The following is a 17,326-nucleotide window of genomic DNA, read 5'->3' as shown; positions in this document are numbered from 1 at the left end:
TGCCGTAAATACATTGAATCTGGACCAAAATTGACCAGAACCAAAAACAAAAATATGACCAAAAAATGAACGACAAAACAGACCAACGGGTGCTGACAGATGGTTCCTGTGTGATGTTGTGTGTGTCTGCAGGCTGTTAGGATGTCTGATCACAGAGGAAGGCTGTGCTTCTCTGGCCTCAGCTCTGAGCTCCAACCCCTCCCATCTGAGAGAGCTGGACCTGAGCTACAATCATCCAGGAGACTCAGGAGTGAAACTGCTGTCTGCTGGACTGAAGGATCCACACTGGAGACTGGACACCCTCAGGTATGGAGAGGCCTGCTGCAGCCACAGACAGTGTGTGATAGAGGAGGAAGAGCTGGAAACATTTAGTGTGTCACAGCTGATGACAGATCTCTACAGAAGCCTAACCCTAACAACAACACAAAGAGGAGTTTTCTCTAATTCTGACTTCAGTATCTCATCATGACTCACTGTGTCATATTTAAGAGAAAATATGTGACAATCACATCAGGTGTGGTCAGCTGTTTTCTGTGACCTGAGCAGGACTTTCTCAGACTGGATTTTATGCTGCATCAGTACAAAGCCAGCATGGAAACATTTGAGCTGCAGCTGGTTGAACTGCTCCTGAACCAACAGAGCCACTTTGAGCACTCAGTGCTTTCACCACAACAACCCCAAAGACTTTAGATACCTGTTCAGTGCTGACACACTAATAATAACATCCCAACAATAATAAGAGCATCTACACTGCTCAGAGACATTCATCTGCCAGTGTCTCAAACCAAGGAGGAATTGAAATCAGGTCTCTGATCATGTCTCTGTCTTCTAAAATATCCATGATCAATAATCAGCTGAACCTCTCTGAGATCCTGATCTTGTCATTCTTGTCATCTTTTGTTGTGTCTGACACCAAAAGTGATATCAACTGGAGAAGACAAATGATGAAATCTTTCCTCCATGTCACCTCCCTGCTCCGTATAATTCCAAGATAAGGACTCCAGGTCCTTTGTCTCTTTGCTGAATGAACAGAATAATCAAAGCATCTGTGTATGAAACTATGTAATGTCCATGTTTACATGCTGAAAGAGAACATGCTGGTCTGACCCCCTCCTCCTTTCAGGATGGAGCCTGGTGGAGTCCGATGCTTGAGACCAGGTCTGAGGAAGTGTAAGTGTGGTTTTCATTTGATTCCTGAAAACAAAGCAGCTCACATTCAACCATCTTCAAAGTGTCAATCAATGATCAGGTGATAGATCAATAACTGCAGCTGTGTTGTGTCTTCTTCTCTCCATCAGATTTCTGTGAACTCACCATCGACACAAACACAGTAAACAGAAAGATCAAACTGTCTGACAACAACAGGAAGGTGACACGTGTGAAGGAGGATCAGTCATATCCTGATCATCCAGACAGATTTGACCAGTGTCCTCAGCTGCTGTGTAGTAATGGTCTGACTGGTCGCTGTTACTGGGAGGTCGAGTGGAGAGGATGGGTTTACATATCAGTGAGTTACAGAGGAATCAGAAGGAGAGGAGACAGGAAAAACTGTGTGTTTGGAGAGAACGATCAGTCCTGGAGTCTGATCTGCTCTGATGGTGGTTACTCTGTTTGGCACAATAAAACAATGATGCCTGTCTCCTCCTCTTCATCATCTTCCTCTGTCTCTCACAGAGTAGCAGTGTATGTGGACTGTCCTGCTGGCTATCTGTCCTTCTACAGAGTCTCCTCTGACTCACTGATCCACCTCTACACCTTCAACACCACATTCACTGAACCTCTGTATCCTGGGTTTGGGTTTGACCTCTGGTCATCTGGTTCCTCAGTGTCTGTGTAGAGTGTAGCAGAGAGAGTCTCCTCCTGTTAGAGAAACTCTCTCACTGTTGAACAGATTCATGTATTAAAGCAGTTTATTTGTTAAACTCTTCTAAATGATTCCTTGTAAACCTCTTCCTCTTCCAGTCCTTTAAAGATGGAAGCCACGAAATTGTTGCTGACTTTTACTTTTTTAAGATTCTAATCATGATCTTGTCCTTTCAAATTAAAAGCATCATTGTGAACATTAGTGTTTTGTCTTTCTCTGAATCTTGGGACAACTGAGCTGATTCAGTTCAAAGTAAAATGCTGCCACAGTTTATCTGAAAGATCTGAGAAAAAACAAAGATAGAAACTTGTCAAACTGTGTTTCAGAGGTTCACAGAGTTAGAGCCTCGATTCTATGAATTTTAAAGTCAACTTAAAAAAAAGACTCAGAGAAGATGAGAGTGAAAACCAGCAGCTGAAATTTGACTAAAACAAGAAGCTGTGAAGTTTATTTGAAAAAAGAGTCTTTCAACTCTGTATACCTATTTTTCACCGTTTTTCATGTTTTACAGTGAATCCTCTAGCTGCTGATAATACTTGTGTACTTTTACGTCTGCATCACTTTTTTTTGACAGTGCTTTCCCTTGTAATATTTTCCACGTTGTCACCCTGGTTGTTGTGTTTTTAACAGTGCAGCCTAACTTCCATTTTACATCTGCTGGCTTTTATTTTTTGTATCCTTTTTTTTTTTTTTTACAAGTTCATAACACTGTTGTAATATTTTACAGTGCATCCCCTGGTTGTAAGTTAGTCCAGAGCTCATCTATGACCATCATTGTTTATTGGACATATCCTCTCACCTTTGTTGCCATTTTACACAGTGCACAGCCTCCATTAAATTCTTTTACAGCGTATTTCCTGATAATCAATGTTAGAATTTTTACAGTGCATCTCGTATTTATCATTTTACAGTGATCCTTTTACTTGTCACATTTTTTACAGTGTATCTGCTTGTACTGCAAACATGGATGGAATAATACATGGAACATTATTCAAACTATGACCAGTCCTCATCTTCCCGCTGATATCATCAATACTGATTGGTACATATTGATCCTAATAATCAGTGTGAGTCCTGTTGGACACTTGTCAGTGTGACCACTGGAGGGCAGTAAACTCTCTGATTATTTGTCCATCAGTCAGTCAGTATTTATAGCAGTGTAATAATGTGTGTTCACATACAGAGTCATTATCAGACTGATGAACATTAGAGCTAAAATAAGTCAGTAAATGTGGAATAATGTCAGTGTAAACATCAGTATCATTGTCAGTGCTGTGTGCAGAGTTGTAGTTACTGACAGTGACCACTGGGGGGCAGAAGACTCCTGTTCAGTGAAGAGGTTATAAAGTCACTTTGAGAGAGCCTGTCACCAAGTGGGGGCATTGGAGCATTGTGTGCCCCCCATTACACCCCTACACCTCCCAAAATGGCTTTTCAAGTAAAAGAAGAAAATGAGATACATTAACAGTCAGTGTGTTCACTGCAGAATGTGAAAAACCTTCAGGAGCACTGAGGAAAGTTTTCACTGTTTGTTGATGCACATCAGACACAGCTGCTCCTCAGCCTGAGCAGAGGCCAAAAGTAGAGGTGGTGAGGCTGCAGCTACCCCCCCTGCAGGTGGCTGAGGTGTATTATTATTAGATTGTTGTATTACATTCCTCTCTCCTGGTCCCTGACACCCACAACAGGCCTATCCTATTTACTAAATACTCATACTAAAGTGTTCCAGGTGGTTTGGTTTGTCCTTTACAGCATCCTGTAGTGATCTGTCTGTAGTCTGATCTGTTGTGTCAGAAGGTTTGGATTCAGACTGACTCTCCAGCATCAACAAAAGAAATTTAATCTCCAGCCTTCAACCATCAGCAGCAATTAAAAGGTGTGTTACTGTCTCAGCAATGACTCAGTGCAGTTATCTTGATTTCTTCCTGTCTCTGTGGTTTTTTATTCTATTTTTTATTAAAGTTTTTTGCATAAAAATGTAACTAAGTGTGACTCTAATGCTGTCATTTTACTGGCTAAATTACAAATACACAGTATGAAACAATCCATTGAATCTTCAGAGGTTGGTGGTAAGATAATGTTGTGTTTGCATCCTCTGGTGGAACACACACTGCTGTAATTCCAGCCATGTTTTGGAATAACAAAGATGTTGTGAGCATTGTGGAGCAGAGAGAGATGGTTTTCCATGGAGGACTGGATGTAGGACCAGTCTGATTTCTGCAGCTAAGAGGAGACAGTGCTATGAATCAGCCCCTGCTCATATACAGTGAATACATGTGGCAGCCACTTCCCTTTGGTCCTTACTGTGGCTCATTGTTCCCCAGGTGTGTGTGGGTGCAGCTGTGCTCATAGTGGTGTAGGTGTGATATATCTTCTTCTGTGGTTGGTATTGACACTGGCAGTGAGGATGGAGGGTTGGCAGTGTTGCTTGTTCTGTCAGTCAGAATGAAATAGATAAACTGATGGATTTCCATCAAAGTTTGTTCTTTCATAGTCTCTAGAGGATCAATCCTGATGAGTAGTAGGTCAAATGTTTTGTTTGTCCAGTCAAATATCTTCACATCTACTCAATGAGAAGATATTCACATTTACATATACTAGAGTGTGACACAACATCCAGTTCAGTTATCCCTGACTGTTTTTACCATGTTGTCACATACATCACAGTAATGTTTGAGTCTGTTGAAGCGCTAATGAATGAGGAAAATCCTCTCAGAATCAACTTTAGAGTCACTTCTCTGAATGACGCTTCGATTACACTGAGGAACAATGTTTCTAGAAAGTAAATCAACTGACCTATAGATGTTTCTTTAACCCTTGTATGGTGTTCAGGTCTGTGGGATCCGTTTTCATTTTTTATCAAAAGAAAAATGATACAATTAACTAGACAATTCCCCTGCGGGAAATCGCAAGAGTGGTGCATAGCACTAGTAGTAGTTACACTATTGCATGTCTGTGTGTGTGTCTGTGTGAGTGTGTGTGTGTCTGTGTGAGTCTGTGTGCATTAGCACCGCACAGTATTGACTGTGTGGTTGTCTTTGTGTGTATCTGTGTGAGTCTGTGTGTGTGTATTTGTGTGTGTCTGTGTGAGTTTGTGTGAGTGTGTATATCTGTGTGTGTGTCTGTGTGAGTCTGTGTGTGTCTGTGTCAATAGTGTGCGGTGCTATTGTGTGTCTGAGTGTGTCTGTGTCAACACTGGCATTGTGCATGAGCTTTGCTATTGAGGTCCAATAGTGTCCATGCAAAGCAATGCAATTTTTTCAAACTCAGACTCATTGGCCTTGGCTCATTTTCTGTGAAGAACATATATCAGAACACATTCATCAGAACACATTTTCAATGACCACACACTGTACACCTCCCCTACACATATATATTAAGTCACACACTAATGAAAGTGTGGAAATTGTAGGTCTTGTGTACCTTCTATCTGTCCTCCTCCTGTCTGGGCCTGCTGTTAGTGTGTGTGTGTGTGTGTGTGTGTGAGTTTTGTGTGTCTGTCCAATCTAGCTGCCATTAGGACAGTGTGGGACAAGTGGGTGCACCGCCTCCCCCTGTTTTACAACCCTTGGCCTAATGTCACAATTGATGAGCAGCTATTTAGGACCCGCTGCCCAGTATATGGTGTGTATATATACAGATGCATGTGATGCCACTTCCTCATATGCTTGGAACTTACAAGTCATGGGATTCCACTTCCTCATATGTTTGGAACTTACAAGTCATGTGATGCCACTTCCTCATATGCTTGGAACTTACAAGCCTACACAGGGAAAACTGATGGAGGAGCCCCTGAGAAAGTTCTGAGAGTTGTTCTGAAAAACCTTGTTTTGTTTGTAAATTTGTTGATTTTTTTTCCACTCATATCTTGATTATAATTTATTTTCTTTTTTTATTACACTTTATTAAAAAACAAACAAAAAACAAGCAGCACTTTAATTCATAAATGTGATCTAAAAAAGGTACAGAGCTAATATTAACCATATATGCTGTTTATATTGCCTGTAATTGAGATGAAGTAAACATCTGTTGAGTATGTTAACCTAAAATTGTTTATGTTGAATTAAAAACCCAAAAATGCAGCGGGTCCACCAGACCCACAAGCACTGGCTGAGTAACAAAAATATGAACACCACACAAGGATTAATTGAAGGAACTATGACAACGTGTGTCCTCTTTCCTACATTGACACTGATGCAGTCCTTATCTGCTTTGACATCAGCAGACAAGAGACAGCGCTATAAAGAAGGTGAGTGTTAGGAAGCAGTGATGTATCGGTGGTGAATGAAACGGCTCTTAGAGCAGGATGTTTGAAGTGAACGATCGGAGCTGACTTCTGCCTGGGAGCCGGAGCTGTTCAAGCTGCAAGTGATTGGTCAACTACATTTTGTGTGGTTGCGTCTGTGTGTCCGCACTGAGCAGGAGGGGGAGGAGGGAGTTACAGACACAGCACACACAGGATCAACCCCTCAAATCTGAGGGATTTGAGATGGGGATTTGTTTTTGTACTTAAAATTTATTTTTTGCAGCACTCTGTTCCATGTTGAGTATAATAAACTATATAAATAATAAACTATATAAATAATAAACTTTTGATATAATGTATGTTTTGTACATTAGTAATTCATTTTACACATCATTTTACACTATTTTAGTAATAAATTCATTTAAGCAGCAAAAATAAATCTGGTGAGCCACTTAGAAGTGAAAGAGTCAGCTCTTTTTATTGAGCCGAGCCATAAGAACTGGCTCTCTAAAAAGAGACAGAATTCCCATCACCGTGTCCCACCGTTGTTGAAAGTTTACTTCCACTTTCACTGACGTTCATGGTGCAGATGAATTTCTCTGTCTGAAGGTAAATGTCAGCACTTTTAATGTTTTACTCGTCGACACTTCCTGTAATTACCTAAATAGTACTTCTTTCTTTTATTTAGTATGTTTCACTGAGTGTGTTATGGGACTTGTCAGTCCAATTCTTCTGTTTGCACCAACAACACTATGTCAAGTTCCTTGTATGTGTAACCTACCAGGCAATAGTGTGTTTCTGTGTTTCTGATTCTGATTCTGAATTATCTGATGTTTGAGTTTTTGGGATGTTGTAGTGTTTTGGGGTTTTTTTTTATACTGCGTTGTGGTATAAAGTTGTGTGTAGACTCTGAGTTGTCACTGTAAAGTCAGGATGGGGCAGGAGTAGTGGTGGTTCTACACTGAATTACTCCCTGGGTGAGAACCCTAACCTTAACCCTTACTGTGCAGGAATTATAGACCTGTATTTATAATATGAATGAAATGTGCGTTATTTGGAAGAAAGTCGAGGTGACTTTAGCACACTAATTCCATTAGAGTATTGCTCTATACAGTGAATCCCCCCCTAGTCCGTTCCATTTGGGAACTTTCCCCTTCTCACACAGCTTCTGAGCATGGCACCTTCTCAGCAAGCAGGGGCGCCTGCAGCTGCAGGGGCTGCCAATTTGCCAATTATGATAGGTAATCATAGACTGTATAAAACATGGACGTAGCACCCATGACGTCACCCATTGGTTTCAGGGAGTCGGTTTTGTGACCAAACCATGGGCATTTGAGCTGCGCCATCTTGGATTTTAGTGGGAGTGTACTTTCCATCTTTGGCGGAGAGGCGATTACTCTATGGGTCAGCTGGGGTCAGCCGGCCCAGACCCCGCCCACTTAGCTTGGACCAACCGAGCTAACCTAAGGCTAATCAGCTAATCAGCTACAGTTGGAGACAAAAGTATTGGCACCCCTGTCAGTTTGACATGTTTTGCATAAAGCAAGGGTTTAATGCAATTTTTTATTGAAGCAAACTAAATGAACATTTCAAAACAATGATGTGATCAACAAATAACAAGAAATTATTTTGCAGTCTGACAGAAATTTAAAAAAAAAAAAATTGGTTGGTAACAAAAGACTTCCAAGTTAGTATTTTGTATGTCCGCCTTTGGCCTTTATAACTGCTTGTAATCTGTTCTTGTAGCTTGATACTAACTGCTGGCACCTCTGCACAGGTATTTTGGCCCATTCTTGCTGGCAGATGGTCTTACTTACATACTTTTTTATGGTTCGACATCCTCTGTACCCATTTCTGCTGAGTGTTCTCTGTACAGTTCTTGCAGTGGTGGAGGAAGTACTGAAGCTTAGTACTTAAGTAAAAGTACAATTATCCCGCAAAAAATATACTCAAGTGAAAGTGGAAGTACTGCATCAAGAATCTTACTTAAGTAAAAGTACTAAGTACTTACTTTTAAATTTACTTTAAAGTATTTTTTAAAGTAAAAGTACTCATGCAATGGGTTGTCTCAGTGTCGGGGCCATTTTTTATTCTTTATTTTAAATTACTGTATAGATCCCTCCTGGGGAAATTATTCTCTGAATTTTACCCACACCAACTGAACGAAACACGCACACACAAGCATTATGCACATGAGCAACATGCACTAGAGACGCTGGGGCAGGGGGCTGCCTAGTGAGGCGCCAGGGGAGCTGGGGAGAATCGGTGCCTTGCTCAGGGGCACCACAGCCATGGTCGCAGAGGCAGGGGAGGTGCGTCTCCTTCACCACCACCGTATCCGTTTTTTTGCGCTTGGTCGAGGGATCGAAGCCCCGACCCTCGGATCTCAAGCCGGTCCAAATCCAAAGCCGCACTCTTAACGTAGTGCGCCCGCAAATTTTGATAAAGAATGTAGATATACTGATTTATGCCTCTGCCTATGTCACCTGCTTAAATACGGCCAAATATGGCTGTCTGATTCTAAGCTGGAGGGCTCACGCTCAGCCGACATTGGCTCTGGGTCCATGTTGATGTCACGTGTCGTTTCTTCTCGCCGGAATCAGGCCAGTCCACTAGCTCGTGCTGCTACCAAATGCATGCTCTGCCATCATTGGAGGTAATAGAGCTACCTGATTGGTTGGCAATGGCAAACAACGCCTCAACGCAATCAGTCTATTTTTTTTCATGCAAGATTTTGAGGAAACATGTAACGAGTAACGGCATAAATTGTAGAAATGTAGTGGAGTAGAAAGTACAGATAATTGCTGTGAATGTAATGGAGTAAAATACAAAGTATGCATTATTATTTTTACTTAAGTAAAGTACAGATACGTTAAAAAAAAAATACTTAAGTACAGTAACGAAGTACAAATACTTTGTTACATTCCACCACTGAGTTCTTGTGTGTACAAATGTTCAAGATGTTTCCAAGTTTTTTCTGATATCCTTGGCTGTAAGTCCAGGGTTCTTTTTGACCTCTCACACAACTTTTCTAGCACTTCTGTTGTCAATCTTTCTTGGACGTCCACATCTAGGCCTGTTTTCAACTGTAGCAGTGAGGTTGAACTTCTTGATAATTCCTCTCACTGTTGACTTAAGCATTTGGAACTTTTCTGCAATTTTCTTGTAGCTGTTCCCTTTCTGGTGGTCAGTTACAATGCACTTTCTAACTTGCAAACTGACTTCTTTAGACTTAACCAGACTTGGCTGTCCCCCTTTTTATCTCTGGGTAAAACCATCTAACAACTACCGACAGGTGTGTCAACACTTAACGACCCTTCCACACCTGTTTGCATGATTCAGTCTTGAAAAGTTAACAAAATATAAAAGGTGCCAATACTTTTTTCACCAACCAATTATGTTTTTGTAAAATTTCTGTCAGACTGCAAAATAATTTCTTGTTATTTGTTGATCAAATCATTGTTTTGAAATGTTCATTTAGTTTGCTTCAATAAAAAATTGCGTTGAATAAACGGACTCTGAGAGCACGGAACACACCGCAACAGCGTTCCTAACATTAGCTGCTCCAGTCCTCTATCTGTATCAGCAGCGACCATAAATGGGCAATTACGTCATAAGCCAGCGGCGAAATATGCAAATACATGCTAATTAGTGCAAACGTCCAGGTAAAATAGTGAGAAATTTACTTACCGAAAAAACTGCAACACAGACTCCTTCGACGGTTGGTACATTCTACGCTTCAACAAGCCATATTGTCACAAAAACACTGGCAAACAAACACAAACTCTGCAGCCCCTGTCAACCGCTGGAGGTAGCCGGAGGCCTCTGGATGTAGCTACCTAGCCCAGCCGATGCTTTAGCAAAGAGCTAACTGCCAGTGTCTGTCTATGGGGCTGTCACTCAACGTAACCACGCACTAATTTATGTAAGAATTTTAAGCCTAAATAACACTAAAACGGTTGTGGTACAAAGAAATTCACCTCCCCACAGTGTTCACAGAGGTGGAAACTGTAAATAGAGACCAAAAACAAAAAATGCTCTGACTTTCTCTGTCATTAGATGAACGGGACTGAGCTCAGAGGGACTGAGCTCAGAGGGACTGACAGGGTTTTTCAGGCTCTATGTGATTTTCAGAGAGACAGTTAACACTCCATCCACAGAGTCAGAGGCCTCCTGGTCCTATCAGGACAAAGTCTACCTGATGAATTAGATGATAAAGACCCAAATCCATAAATACTCTCACAATAAAGCATCTCAGCAGCTCTGATAGGTGATTATATCTCTGTGGCTGGTCACAGTACAAACAGAAAAACTGTCTGTCAGGACATATTTGTTGTTTTTATTGTTTATCTGTGTCTCTGCTGTTTGGTTTGTTTTTGGCTTGTTGTTGCTGCTTCATATAGTTCAGCCTTTACTTTTAGAAAAGGCAGGAAAGTGCTAGGGGCCCCAACTCAAAGGGCCCCTGGAATAATATTGAGGAGAAATGAACTGAGTCTCAGTTGTTTTGTGTGAAATAATCACCTGCAGCTTGTTTCATCAAGCCATTTTCTACAGAAACACTGCAGACAAACAGATTGTCAGATAAAATCAGTGGATCTCAGTCCATCTGTGTGTCAGTGAATGGAAATGGTCGTCTCTGAATCATGTGTGAAAGATATGAAAGGATTTTAACCACGTGACTCTGAATAAGACACTTTTACCAGTACGTCTCCTGTCCAACCAGGCAGGAAAAGACACTGAACCTGTGCTATGGGTCGATACAAGGGGCCTACAAATCTCTTACTCTCCCTCCTCTGATCACAGCTGTGTTCATTTGTTGCCCACATATAAAACTGTTTTAAAGAGGGAGAAGAAAAAAGATCAGGTACATAAAGGTCTGGACAGATGAGTCAGTGCTCTGCCTCCAGGGATGTTTTTACTGCACGGTCTGGGATGTTATCACACAGTCCTGTGGGGATGATTTGGACTCATTGGTGGACATAACATGCTCATACATGGTCTTTTGCAGGGATATGATCATTTTGAGAAACTGGTCAGATCTGAGGTCCTGAAGCAAACTGCTCAACATGCTTTTTAAACATCTGGATTTTAATCCAGAATCCTCATATTTGAATTGAAAGGCTCCTACAACAGTTTGATTTAAATAATAATCTGGTGGGTTGGATTCTGGATGTTTTAACCAACAGGACACAGAGAGTAAGGGTCAACAGTACATTGTCTGACCAAAGGTGTTCATCCACTGGCTCTCCTCAAGGGTGTGTGTTGTCACCACTATTGTTGATTTTATACACAAACATGTGTCAGAGCAGACATGACAGCAGAAGCATCATAAAGTGCTGAGGACTCAGTTATTGGACAGTGACAGCAGCCATGGACCAGTCATTGATGATTTAGTTCAGTGGTGTGAGGAATCCTACCTGCAGTTAAATGCTACAACAACCAAAGATATGCTCATTGATTTTAGGAGGAAACCCCACAGGCACCAGGTCACTTTAATTAAAGGTCAGACCATTGAGGATGTGCAGTCTTACAAATATCTTGGGACTATCATTGACAGCAAATTGACTTTTGAAGAAAATGGTGAAGTGGTTTGTAAAAAGGCTCAGCAACGTTTACTCTGTTTAAGGAAACTTTCACATTTTCACATTGAACCATTTTATTATTTTCTTTAGTGTCATGGTTCAGTCAGACAACTTTAAAACAGAGGAAGTCCTCAGACCAAATAGTTAAGTAGTCTAGTCATCTGCTTGGTGAGTCCCAGCCAAACCCAGCGTCAGGGGCAGGCTGGCCATCGGGAGGTTCAGGAGGTTTCCCGAACGGCCGGTCTGTTTCCGGCCGGTGGTCGGAATGTTTTTTTACCCCATAAAATGCAATATCAGTGTACCGCAGCAGCCTGTCCTCGTAGCCGCAGGTGGCACAGAGTGGAATGTAACATTAGACTGGGATGATTCCGCACCGCTGGACTGGGTCAAACTAATATTTTGCGTATTAAGGGGGAGCGGCCCCTCCTAATTTGAGCTGATCCCTGTTTCTACTGAAATGTGATTGGCTCAGCCGCTCAGTCAGTCATCAAACTGTCAAAAGAAAACAAGAAAGACGAGCAAGAAGGCAGAAATATGGCGAAAAGAAAGCCAGAAAAAGAAATGGGTGGAGCTGAAAAAATCAGAGTTAAAAAGCTAGCGCAGGATGCAACCAAATGCACTAAATTGACGGAGCTTTTCCGTGGCAGAGGGACGAAAGCCAGCACATCTTCAGTCAGCCAGGCCACAGAACTGATCAGCATGGCCACAGCAGGTTAGCAAGCACTGCCTACATCCCAGACTTGATATGTTTAGGACACACAGAACATTAAAGGTAGCCTTTCAGCAATGATACACCATACATGCATAAATCATTAATCTCCTTTATCCATTAAAAATAAAATCCATAGTGGCTGACCAAAAGAAACACACACATTTCTTTATTGTAAAAGAAAACATATTTCAGGAGAGAGTCTGTATTCAAAGTTAAAAAGATCATATTTGAATATATAGGCTATAGATCCTGTATTCCCGCTCTGTTTGTACATTAATATATGGTCATGTTGTGGTGTAGTTTCAGTAGTACAAAAGTACTAGTATATGGATACAACAAGCCATTTGTACCAGCTCAAGAAAAAATACATTAAAGTGAGTAACACTATGAATTCTTTGCAAAAGAGCTAGAAAATTTGTCATTGTTGCTGTAATTGTTAATAGCTGACAAGGCCAGTGTAGTGGATGCAGAGGGACAGGCCAGTCAGGAAGAGACGGTTGAAGAGGGACAGGAGAAGGAGGAGGAGATGGAAGAGGAGGAGGAGGAGGAGATGGAAGTGGAGGAGGAGGAGGAGATGGAAGTGGAGGAGGAGGAGGAGGAGGAAGAAAGTGGAGCAGGAGCTGCGAAAAAAACAGTGACAGGTACAGGTGCAGTGTGCAGGAATGGGTTGGCAATAGGTCTTTGCATAGAATTATATTAAGATGTCAGATGTTGATGCTCCAACTCCTGTCACACAGAACAATAAGCCTGTCCACTCTTGCAGTTATGTCAGTGGCTTTCTGAATTAGACATTCTTTCCAATGTCAATGAGTTATTGCTAATTTTTGTTATTACTGATGTTCTTTTCATGCAGATATAGCAGCAGGACAAGATGCACAGGAAAAGGCAGGGTCAGGCACAGGGGAAACTGAGCCAGGGATACAAGTTGAAAATGAGGTTTTTGATTTTTATGCACGTCCAGCCTCCAAAGATTTAGATCTGTTTTTTTCTTATCACCCTCAACAACCCTCCAGAAAAGGAATGTCTATCAAACCAAAGATGGTATTAAGAGAAAGTGGCTTACCTACTGTGAGAAAGAAAACTCACTGTACTGCACAGTATGTTTGGCATATGCAAAGCCATCTGCAAGTGACAGTGCATTTGTTAAAGGTGGAATGAAAGCATGGAAGCATGTACATCAATGAATAGAAGAACATGAAAGAAACCAAGTGCATTGAGATAGTGCTGAAGCATATTTTATGAAGGCCAACTACGCAGACATAGCAAGTCTACTTGGAGGAAAACAAATGTCACTTCATCGTGAACAGGTCAAAAAAAAAACGTCAAGTCCTGGACCATGTCATAGATGTAATAAAGGTCATTGGAAAGTGTGGTCTTAGCTACAGGGGCACTAATTTTGAGGCTGCATACACTTGGGAAAACATGGCTCTTGACCATGGAAACTTCTTGAAAATGATCCTGCTGTTAAGCAAATTCAATGTTTCTCTCCAAGAACATGTAAGTGAATGTATAAAGAAAAGCTAAAGCCTAAAAGAAACTGGGTCTAAAGGAAGAGGATCCCTTGTTACACTGCTCTCTAACACATCTGTCAGCAAAATAATTGACATCATTAGCCATTTGATCAAAGAAAACATTTCAAGGGAAGTTAGGGAGGCAGGAATGTTTTCTGTGCAGATTGATACGACACAGGATGCTACCTCCACAGACCAGTGTGCTGTTGTTCTCAGGTATGTGACTGACACTGTCCATGAAAAGCTCATCGGTGTTGTTTCATGTGAGTTATCAACAGGAGATTATTTTGTTCAACTACTTAATGAAACTCTTGAAAAGGTTGATATTGATATCTGGAACTGTGTTGGTAACTCGACAGACGGAGCAGCAAATATGCAAGGCCAGTACAAGGGATTCTCCACTTTACTGTCATCAGAGTCCCCTAACCAAGTACACATCTGGTGCTATGCACATGTGCTTAATCTCGTTCTGGGAGACACCACGGGTGTTGTGATAGAAAGTGCATCCCTTTTCTCCATTGTGAATGATATTGCCGTTTTTCTCAAGGACTCATACAAGCGTATGAATATGTGGGAAAACATCAGTGATGACAGGCATCACAGGTGGCTGTCCCCCATTGGGGAGACCAGGTGGTGGGCAAAGGATCAAGCCCTAAGCAAGATATTTGGCTCTTTTGGTAACCCCGGCAATGCCTTGTTTGTTGATTTGGTCATAACATTGAAAAGGATAGTGCAAGATATGTCAATGAAAGCACATGTCAGAGCAAGAGCTAAGGGCTACATTGAGTCCTTACTGAAGCGTGAGACCGTGCTTACAGCACAGATATTCTTAAGGATCTTTGAGATCACCTCACCACTGTCCAGATACCTTCAGACTAGTGACATAGACCTAATCACTGCTCATCTGCTTGTAATAGGTGCCTTAGATAGGCAAAAAACATGCAACAGGGACATGGATGGTGTCACAAAAGCAGCAAATGTATTTGCTGAGTGGGCAAACAAGAAGCTGGAGGAGAGCGGCTCCAAAGAGATGGTTCAGGTGGATCTACATGAAATAAGGATCAGAAAGAGGAAGACCATGCCAGGTGAAGTTGCAGAGGAACAGCATGGGTTGAGTGCAGAGGATCAATACAGGATCAAGGTGCACAATATTATTTTGGACACGGTCACAGAGAGCATTCAGACTCTCTTTTCAGCAAATTAAGCTTTTTATGATGATTTTGCATGCCTCGACCCAAGAAACTTTGGTACTCTAAGAGATAGGGGTGTTCCATCAGCTCAGTAAGTGCCTTCTTAGGTTTGATGACAGAGCCACACCTGGAAGGCTGAAGGCTGAGCTCTGTAGTCTTGCCAGCCAATGGGAGAGACTTAAGTTGCCCCGTTTGGAGTCATACACTGTCTGGACTGCAGAAGAGACAGAAACAGGGAAAACATGGAGCTGATAAACATCAGTTGCAACTCCTGTAAAAACTGTGCAATTTGTGTTTATCACATTCTCTCCAAATACAACCTAATGACTGATGCTTATCATGTCATTGGACTAGCCTATAAGTTCCTGCTGATGCTGTTGTTTAGTCAAGTGGCCTGTGAGAAGAGTTTGTGAAGAACAGACTGAGGACCACACTGACACAGGAGCATCTTGAGGCATTTATGCTAATGTCAACAGAGAAAGAGACCCTGATGGCTTTAGATAATGATGCAGTCATAGACAATTCAATTCAATTCAATTCAATTTTATTTATATAGCGCCTTCCACAATCAAAATTGTCTCAAAGCGCTTTACAGAGACCCAGAGCCTGACCCCAGAGCAAGCACTTAAGGAGACAGTGGCAAGGAAAACTCCCTTTTTAACAGGAAGAAACCTTGAGCAGAACCTGGCTCAGATGGGGGACCCTCCTGCCGATGGCCGGGCTGGGTGAAAGGAGGAAAAGGAGGAAGATAGGACAGCTAGGAATGGAAGAGAGGGGAGAAGGACATGCAGCATAATACAGACAATGTGGGTCAGTATTTACATTACAGTTAGTGAACAGTTATTGGATAATGTGTGCTCAGCAGATTAGAATTACGAAACAGAGCACGGAGGCAAAAAGCTGTCATGACTGGTAATTATTTACATTAAAGTTTGCAAAGAATATTAATCAAATATTTATCTGTAGCAGAATGGAACATTAAACATGTTAGAAATAGATCATTGTAAACAATAAACAGCAGCAGGTGGGTGGAGCCAGGACCATAGGACATGCAGCTCCGGAGCCAGAGATACCTGCAGAAAGGTACAGAGAAAGAGAGACCAGAGAAAAACAAACACAGGACTACGGGACAGAGAGGACACAGAGTTAATGACATGTAATAAAGGCTAATAAATTTGAGAGTGGGACTGAGGAGAGAAAGAGAAAGAAGAAGAAGTGCGCAGTAAATCATGGGATGTCCCCCAGCAGCCTAGGCCTATAGCAGCATAACTAGGGGATGATTCAGTTGCCTGAGCCAGCCCTACTAAGGGCTATATCCTTAACTGTAACAGTGTCTATAGAGATAATTGTGACTATAAGTTTAATAAATAACTAGGACTGTAACTACAATTAATTATAAGCTTTATCAAACAAGAAGGTTTTAAGCTTCGTTTTAAAATTAGAGAGGGTGTCTGCTTCCCGAACCCAAACTGGCAGCTGGTTCCATAGGAGAGGGGCCTGATAGCTAAAGGCTCGGCCTCCCATTCTACTTTTAGAGATTTTGGGAACCATAAGCAAACCTGCATTCTGGGAACGAAGCAGTCTGTTAGGATGATATGGTACTATCAGCTCTTTGAGATATGAAGGAGCCTGGCCATTGAGGGCCTTATATGTAAGGAGAAGGATTTTAAAATCAATTCTGGATTTTAGAGGAAGCCAATGAAGAGAAGTTAGTACAGGAGTAATATGATCTCTCTTGCTAATTCCAGTCAGTACTCTCGCTGCAGCAGTTTGGATCAGCTGGAGGCTTTTTAGAGAGTTAACTGGACATCCTGATAATAGGGAATTACAGTAGTCCAGCCTAGAAGTAACAAAAGCATGGACTAATTTTTCAGCATCACTCTGCGACAGAATCTTCCTAATCTTACTGATATTGCACAGGTGAAAGAAGGCGGTCCTAGAGACTTGTTTTATATGTGAGTTAAAGGACAGATCCTGATCAAAAATAACTCCAAGGTTTCTCACAGTCGGAGGACAAGTCTAGAGACGAGTCCATTATCTGATGCTATAAGAAGGTCGTTGGTAACTTTCACCAGTGCTGTTTCTGTGCTATGATGAACTCTAAATCCTGACTGAAAAACTTCAAACAAACCGTTCCTATGTAGATGGTCACACAACTGAGATGCAACAGCCTTTTCAAGAATTTTAGAATTAAAGGGGAGATTGGATATAGGTCTATAGT

General features: G+C 41.6%; 2 protein-coding genes across 2 annotated transcripts in view; both read left to right on the top strand.

Moving 5' to 3' along the window:
• LOC121193016 overlaps positions 1-17,326 on the top strand; it is a 293,109-nt gene that overhangs the window by 252,628 nt on the left and 23,155 nt on the right. The gene's annotated exons all lie outside the window — the stretch shown is intronic.
• LOC121193318 lies at positions 13,445-15,451 on the top strand. Its single transcript, XM_041055560.1, has 2 exons — positions 13,445-15,152; positions 15,184-15,451. The coding sequence occupies exon 1, from the start codon at positions 14,064-14,066 to the stop codon at positions 15,117-15,119; it is 1,056 nt and encodes a 351-aa protein (XP_040911494.1). The 5' UTR covers positions 13,445-14,063; the 3' UTR covers positions 15,120-15,152; positions 15,184-15,451.

The sequence above is a fragment of the Toxotes jaculatrix genome, chromosome 14, assembly GCF_017976425.1.
Source record: "Toxotes jaculatrix isolate fToxJac2 chromosome 14, fToxJac2.pri, whole genome shotgun sequence".
Classification (NCBI taxonomy): Eukaryota; Metazoa; Chordata; class Actinopteri; family Toxotidae; genus Toxotes; species Toxotes jaculatrix.
Note: the sequence above shows the minus strand (reverse complement) of the source record. Positions and strands in the feature narration are given on the sequence as shown.